The 8,220-nt window shown below is 51.1% G+C and overlaps 1 protein-coding gene across 1 annotated transcript in view; it reads left to right on the top strand.

Annotated features, from left to right (window-relative positions):
- Ppfia1 (protein tyrosine phosphatase, receptor type, f polypeptide (PTPRF), interacting protein (liprin), alpha 1) overlaps positions 1 to 5,718 on the top strand; it is a 101,241-nt gene extending 95,523 nt beyond the window's left edge. The window contains exons 23-24 of the mRNA XM_013020868.1: positions 1,406 to 1,594; positions 4,436 to 5,718. Of these exons, the coding sequence (XP_012876322.1) occupies positions 1,406 to 1,594; positions 4,436 to 4,461 (215 nt within the window). The 3' untranslated portion in view covers positions 4,462 to 5,718. The remainder of the gene's footprint in view (positions 1 to 1,405; positions 1,595 to 4,435) is intronic.
- Positions 5,719 to 8,220: the final 2,502 nt, after the last annotated feature.

Genomic DNA, 8,220 nt, shown 5'->3' with positions numbered 1-8,220 from the left:
TCTCTCTCTCTCTCTCTCTCTCTCTCACTCAACTGGTGCTACCTAGAAGGCTGAGATCTGATCTGAAGATGATTTGAAGTCAGTCAAGACAGGAAAGAGCATGAGACTCTCATCTCCAGTTAAATGCCTATAAGCTGGATATGGAGCTGTGGGGCAAGTGGTAGAGCTCTAGCCTTGAGCAAAAAGGCTCAGGGATAGTGCCCAGGCCCTGAGTTCAAGCCCTAGGACCAGCACAATTTTTTTTTTTTTTTATAAGACAGCCTTACTGTATAGCCCAGAGAGTCCTCCAGCTGGTAGTTCCACCCATGTCAGCCTCCCAAAGGCTGAAATTGCTTGCTGATGATTGTATTTCATTTTTTTGTGGTACTGGGGAGACAGCTCTGGGTCTTGATTTGTCAGCCAGGCACTCTACCACATGTCACACCTCCAGCTCCAGTTTTTCATATCCCTCAAAAGTGATTTCTACGTCATAAAATGTTTGCAGCTGGGGCTGGGAATGTGGCTTAGCAATAGAGTGCTTGCCTGGCATGCATGAAGCCCTGGGTTTGATTCCTCAATACCACATACGCAGAAAAAGCCTGAAGTAGCACTGTGGCTCAACTGGTAGAGTGCTAGCCTTGAGCAAAAGAAGCTCAGGAACAGTGTCCAGGTCCAGAGTTCAGTCCCCAAGATGAGAGCGAGAGAGAGAGAGAGAGAGAGATCTATACAACACCTTAATAATAATAAAATCTCTTAAAAAATGTTTTAGCCTACATCCACCCCAGTCCAGAACCCCTTGCTTAGGTGGATGTTCACACAAGAGTATTAAGGAACATACCATACTTTTGTCGGGCCTTGAGACAAGTTGTGTCTGACGGAGAGAATCAGAGCCACCTCTAGAGACATAGCACTTGCTGACAATGTCCTGAGAGAAGGCGGGTTTGCCTATAGCTTGGAAACCATTGTTAAGGCTGGGCATAGTTAGCAATAGCCTATAATCCCAGTGCTTAGGAGGCAGAGGTATGATCATGGTCTAAGGCAGCTGCACCAAAGTCAGCTTGGAGGCCCTTTCTGACAAAGAAGTTCAGCCAAAAGGTCTGACCTGTGGTAGCCCACCTGGTGAGGCCCCTGACCCCAGTCCCAGTACTGTTAAGTAAGGACACAAACAACCGGATGGAAAGGTCTCAAACCTCTGAAGACAAATAAAAATGTATTATTTCCCATAAAAGTTACTTTGTAAGCCAGTGTGACCATGGTGTGTAGGAGCACACGAGGTGACCAGGACCATCTTTGTCTTTCTCGTGAGCCTGCCCCTCATGGTTGGCCACCCAGTTCTGTTAGCCTGGGCGTTGTGGGCCCAGGAGGCAGGGGTTACATGCCTATGCAGCAGACTGTAGTGGGCGTGTCTTTCGTACTTTAAATGAAGTGAGTCTTTTCTCCACCTGCCAGGACGACGATAAGAGCTTCAGGAGGGCACCTTCCTGGAGGAAAAAGTTCCGACCCAAGGATATCCGGGGCCTGGCCGCGGGGTCTGCAGAGACGCTGCCTGCAAACTTCCGGGTGACTTCTTCCATGTCTTCCCCCTCTATGCAGCCAAAGAAGATGCAGATGGACGGTATGTGGTGGCCCTGTCACCCCACCCTGCGAGTGGGCGCTGTGGGTGTCACTCAGAGTGATTGCTAAGTGTGTTCAGGGCATTTGAGTCGGGGTGCATGCCCAGATGCATTTGAAAATTAACGCTAACATTTGTTTATTAAGGATTAACAGTAACAGAGTTTTTAAAAATTCTTTTCTCGTTGAATCCCTGGCCGAGCCAGAGCCTGTTTCCTCTCAGGCTGAGACCATGTTTGTGACAGGTCATCTCTCCAGAGTGGCCCATCGGACTGTCACCTCCGTGAGCTTTGCCCTTCCAGTCTTCCTTCCCTCTGGAGCCATGCATGTCCCTGTTAGAGGGAGACAGGGAAGGAAGGCTGGAGCCTCGGGGAGGACACTGGGGACCTGTTGGGTGCTCAGCGAGGCTGGCGAGGCTGGGCACTGAGGGATCCGCTGTGGCGGCCACATTGGCCTGGGCTCGGCATCTCCATTCCGGCTTTGTGCTTAGAGGCACTGTGGAGCCCCAGTCAGACTAGGTTTGAATCTGGCTGTGCTTCTAGGAGCTACTAGGAACAGCTTTGCCCTGCCTCAGTCTCCCCATCTGTGCCCTGCCTGTCACCGCGTTGGAGTAGTCCTGGGTGGTTTTGGTGATTACACAAAATTCTGTTAGGAAGCTGGGAAAGTCTGGACCACGTCGGTGTGGGCGCGTGGCCCCTGGCAATCCCTTGCCCCTCCCCTCTGCCGAGCACGTTGGGGCCGCCAGTCAGTGTGCGTTTAAAAGTTGAGGCAAGGGTTGCCTGGTTTTTCTCTGCCATTAGTCTCTTTCATAAGTAGGGTTTGCTCGCAGTGTCCTATATAAAAACAGAGCAAACTCTTTTGCCTGAGTTGAGTAAAACCCAGTATGTCTTCTACCTAGCGTCCTTTTAATGAAGAGTCAGCATTGTTTCACGGAGCCTGTAGGTAACTGATGAGTGTTACATGTGACTGCCTGGGCCTTGTTCTGCTGCCCTTTTGTTTAGTTCTTCTGTTGAGAACTGGAAGCGGGGCACCAGTGGCTCACGCCTGGCGCCAATGGCTCATGCTTGTAACCCTAGCTGCTCTGGAGGCTATCTGAGGGTCGCAGTTCAAAGCCAGCCCCAACAGGAAAGTCCTTGAGAGTCTTCTGTCCAATTAACCACCAGAAAACTGAAGTGGTGCTGTGGCTCACAGTGGTAGAGTGCTAGCCTTGAGCAGAAGCACTCACAGGCAGGGCCCAGGCCCCAGTTTCAAGCCCTACGACCATCCCCAAATAAAGAAAAGGATATGGGGGTAAATTTCTTAGGCCAAAGCCTTTGTCATTAGTAATGAAGGCCCATGAACATGGTTATCTTACTGGCTTCGTCAGTGAGGGGGAGGGTAAGGGCCCTCCCAAGGTGCCCTAGGCTTTGGAGGATTTCCAGATGCGCTCCGTCATCACGCCCAGTGCCAGCTGCCTCGGTGTCTTTTCTAGAAGGTGACAGGATGTCGCACCTGTGGATGTGGAGCGCAGGTGCTGTGCAGCTGGTTGGTGCAGCAACTTGGGCTACAGATGCTGCAGCTGCCCCCCCCTCCTTTCCAGGGGCTGCCCTCCCTGCAGCTCAGCCAAAAACTCAGCCTGGGTTATTTATCAACACTGAGCTTGGGTTTTCTAAGAGAAGTCACTGCCCTGGCCAGCCTGCCTCCCCTCTTTACCCTCTACCCTGTCCAACGCCAGCAGATGGCCCTCCTCTCGTTTCCCATCTGGGAGGTGCAGATAGGACCAGTTGTGTGTGCAAACGCAGCGAACACAGAACCAGCTGTCCTGTGTAGTTGTCCCTGTGCACGGGTCATTCTGAAGTCTCTCCTCTGGTGCTCCTGGCCATTGGGAGTAGCTGCCAGTGCCCCGGGCAGACCCTCCCCTCAGCCCCTCTCTCTCCCCCTCTCCCGCCTGTCATCAGAGTTGCGGGATGTGTCTTGTGCCCTTTGTTGTGTTTTAAGACTAACTGCACGCTGTGTTTGCACGCTTCCTCTCGTGGTGGTGGAGACAGGCAGTGTGTCAGCGACACAGAGATTGGATTCTGCTACAGTCAGGACTTACTCCTGCTAGAGCTCCTGCCCTGTCGGTGAGTAGACAGCTGGAACCGTAGGCTTTGTCCTGAGCTGCAGCTGGCGTGGGCCAGATGCTGAACCTGGGGCCAGAGCACCAACGTGAAGATCTTGATCCACTGGCTCTCAGCACCCAGTAGGGTGCTTTTGGTATTGTTGTTGATCATAAAGAGCTTAGTGTGGCATCAGTTCAAGGGAAAGATACATTTCCATGTTTTTCCTTAACTCTGAAAATGCTGGCTCACTCTGTGTGTCTGTGTGTCTGTGGAACTCTGGGATGGGTCTGGGCCAGGTGTGGCAGGGAGGAGGGTCAGGAGCAGGATGGAGATAGCTTTGTCCACTGTGAAGCAGCCCTGGTGCTTGGTGGGTAGTGGTGTGCCGTGTGACATCTGAGCATGTGACACTCACAGCCTTCAGTTCAGATGGTTTTTAAACACAAAGCCCAATTGCTGTGCCTGGTTCTAGTGACCCTGACCTGCCACTGTCCATTGGTCTGGAGCCTGTGCCCCGCAGAGGCTCAGTCCTGGATAGAGTTTTGCCTGTTCTGCCCAGGGTTCGTGGCCTAGCTGGAATCTGGGGTTGGCGCTCTCTGTCTCTCTCTCCCTCCCCCTCCCCGTCTCCCCCTCCACCCTCTCTCTGTGTATAGCCTGTCAGGGATTCCTCCTGAATGGGAGTGGGCAGCCTGGGTAGGCTGGGCTGTGCACCTGTGTGGGACCAAGGGCCTGTGGCAGGTGACTTTCTGTTCATTCTTGTTTTCCAGTTTACCCACACTACTTCTACAGGTGACTCTGCAGCAGGACCGCGTTTAACCCAGTGGAGTCTTGTTATATGGACCTGAAGATATTTTATTACAGAGTTTTTAAATTAGTGAAAAATTCATGAATATCATAGAGAAAATATTTTAGAATTTAATGTTTCTTATATTTATGTAAACTTATGCTCTTCATTTATATAGTTACTTACTTTTTCATGTATATCCAGGCTATAAATATCCTTTTGAATAAATTCATGTTCCTGTATCTGATTTTAGTTTTTGGAACGAATGTACTGTAATGCTTGTATGTATAAATCCTGTGAACAAATAGAGGGTTTTGTAAATGATGCATTCGTTGTGATTACCACTGTCTATAATTTCTTCGTGATAAACCGTGACGGAGGAAAGAGTTTGGCGGCGTTCATCGAATCATCGGGACCCTGGTGGTGCGTGTTCCCTTTACCCAGCTCTGCAACCACCATTTCCAAACGAGCAGGCCTCATTGCAGACAGTGTGGCAGGCTTCAAATGGCTGGCCTGACTGTACTGTTTATACCAGGCTCTCGGCTTCTCCTGGGACCTTGTTAGTGTCAGAATGCCAGAGGAATGCTGGCCTTCCCTCAGCCCTGGAGCAGTGTCACAACTCTAGCTCATCCCCAAGCCCTGCTTCCCCCTCTCCAGCCCCACCTCTGGACCTGGACCTGGGTTCAGATTAGAGCCCCAGCTAGGGAGTCGCACTCTGGGGAGGGGGAGTTGAGGGTGGAAAGCCTCTCCTTGAGGACCAATCACGGAGCACTGCACTGTGATCTCACGGACTTGAGCGCAGAGCAGGGCCAGGAGGCCTGGCCCAACAGCCCGCCCTGCAGCTCTAATAAAGGCCTTATTTTTCTTAATGTAAATCATCTTTTTACATTTGTTTCTAACATGTTTCAAGAATGAACCTAGTCATACATTTTTAGATTTTGATGGTATAGCCATTTTGGATTGTACAAGTAGCAAATGTAACCTTTACTTTTTAAATGGCAAATTAAAAAAGCCAGCAGGAAACGAGTCAGATCGAGGTGCGTTATTTATTATGCAACTGATACATGGAGGCAGCATGCCTTTTACATCTGTTCTGCTTTTAATTCACTTGTATAATTCATTGTTACCATTCTGTTTTTCTATTAATCTTTTGTGAACTTCTCAACTATGTAACAAAGTAATGTACAGTCTACTTTTGAACTATTTTTATCACAGTATTATTTATTGCTTTCTTTCAATAAAGTGCTGGAGCATTTTCCACTGCCAGTGTAGCGTGCCCAGACTGAGGTGGGAATGGAATGTATCGAAGCGGCCGCACTGCTCCTTGTCTGCTCTGGGTCCTCTGGAAAGCAGAAGCTGCAGTGGCAGTCCTAGGGCGGCCTCTGACCAGCGCACCCCCCGCCCCAACCCAGCACCCCGTGTGGCAAGGGCAGAAGGGGCCTCCCGTAGTACCCAACCAGGCTACCCAAGTACCCAGGTGACCTTGACTCAACCCAGGGCTCATGTTGGCCTGTGGGGGCCTCTGAGGCCGGAACCTGCTTATGTCCGTTTCCCAGCGCTTTCCTCTCCCCAGGGCCGGACACCCACAAGCCTGCAAGCCTGCATATCAGAGATGCACCCAGTCAGGATCCAGCCTTTGGTGGCAGAGGTTGGGGGAGGCTGCGTGGTGCAGGTAGCCACTGAGTGGTAGCAGGTCGCTGGAGCCGCCATCCTGCTTTCCCACAGAGACGAGGTGGGGAGGGGGGCTCTGCCAGCTGCCTCCCCCTGCGGAGCACAAAGGCTCTAGAAGAAGCACGTGGATGCTGTGTGACAGTGGAAAGTCACCGTGTCTTTCTGAGCATTAGCCAAGACGCAGCATGCAGGAAGTGCCTGGAAGTGCTGGCAGGAGAGGTGGCAGCAGCCTGCTGGGGGCTGATAGCTCCAGTTTACTCAGGCGGAAATGGAGAAGCCGGAAAGGATGTGGCCTTTCCTGAAGCCACACAGCAAGCGGGCGTGACCCTATGGATGCGGAAGGAGGGTCTGCAGGGCCCTCCCATTTGCCTGGAGACCCTGGCCCCAGGCTTCCCTGTCCTTGCTTTCCCCAAGTCTAATCCCAGGACCCCACAGCACTGACAACGGGAAGCCCCCTGCCCCCCGCCGGCTCTCTCCTCCACAGGCAGAGCCCAGAGGCCACCTGTTCCCTCCTCCCAGAGGACAAAGGGACTGTCATACCCAGGATAGCATACAGGTGCCAGACTCCCTCAGAAGAACAACTCTACGCCGGGTGCTGGTGGCTCACGCCTGTAATCCTAGCTACTCAGGAGGCTGAGATCTGAGGATCGCGGTTCAAAGCCAGCCCGGGCAGGAAAGACCGTGAGATTCCTATCTCCAATAAACCACCAGAAAACCGGAAATGGCGCTGTAGCTCAAGTGGTAGAGCGCTTGCCTTGAGCTGAAGAGCTGAGGGACAGCGCCCAGGCCCAGAGTTCAAGCCCCACAGCCGACAAAAAAACAAAACAACAAAAAAAACAACTCTAGGAGAGCCCACCCCACTGCCATGGGAGCTGTGGCACATTTCTTCCCTGAGGGCAAGTTCAAATTTGAGGCATCAGCAGGGCCACCTCTCCCAGAAACAGTGGGGTGGCCTCCAGCGCAAGCCCTGATCTTCACAGGGCCTCCTTGCTGGGGAGAGAACTGAGCAGGTCATTTTACAAGGAGATCTGTTGTGGGATGAGGGGCCAGGGGTAATCTAGGGCCAAGCCTCCCCGCAAGATACCCACTTCATCATGTCTTTACCACACTGGGTCGCTTCCGTAGCATTGAGGGGGGATGGGGGAGACATCTTGGTGACAAGCCAAGCGTCCAGTGTGCTCCCCTAGGCAGCAAATGGCTTCTCAGGGCGGACCAGTCTGAGTTAATCATCAGCCAGAAACACCTTGGGCTGAGACTGATTAGCTAAGTGTGCTTCCTACCCTGCCCTTTATAATCCAAGCAGCACATCAGAGGCCTTACATCTTCCTCCTACCTCAGCATTGCTGGTGCCCTCCTGGGCCTTGAACTTCAGGGCCTGGGCCCTGTCTCTGAGCTTCTTATGCTGGAAGGTAGCACTCAACCACTTGAGCCACAGCTCCAATTCCAGCTTTTTTGATAGTTTATGGGAAATAAGAGTAGTATAAGCTTTCCTGCCTAGGCGAGCTTCAACCTTGATCCTTAGATCTCAGCTTCCTGAGTAGCTAGGATTTCAGGCATGAGCCACTGGCACCTGGCCCAGGGGTTGTTTAAATGGAAGGGCTTGAAAGAACAACAAAAAGCAAGATTAGGCATTTCAAAGTTACTTTTTCAGGCCAGCAATGTAAGGGGATGGTGCCAGGACAAAAATAGTGAAGGAAGTGATCGGTTAATACTAGATTATTCAGGTTGCTTATTAAAGCAGAGAGTGCTGCTTCATCATTCAATTTGAAACTGACCTGATTTTTCAGAAAGTCAGATCCATCCATCCTTCTCTTTTTCTTCTCCCCTTTCTTTCTTCAACATGTTGCTCTGGGTGGCCTCCTGAGTGCCCCAGCATAGATCAGTCAGCCTCAGGTTGACAATGAGGGACTTTAACCTGATGAGTCCTATTTAATGTGTGGCTCAGTATAGGAGTTTAGCCTAAAACAATGATGTGATTTTTATTTGATAAAGTATATATTAAAGCTATGAGTCTATATTTTCTTGAAAAAAAATTCTCCTTTGATGGCAGATATTTTCTTCTGCATCCCACACCCCAACTATCCTACTGTCTATGTA

The sequence above is a fragment of the Dipodomys ordii genome, unplaced genomic scaffold (assembly GCF_000151885.1).
Source record: "Dipodomys ordii isolate 6190 unplaced genomic scaffold, Dord_2.0 Scaffold54, whole genome shotgun sequence".
Classification (NCBI taxonomy): domain Eukaryota; kingdom Metazoa; phylum Chordata; class Mammalia; order Rodentia; family Heteromyidae; genus Dipodomys; species Dipodomys ordii.
This window is presented reverse-complemented; position numbering and strand designations above follow the sequence as displayed.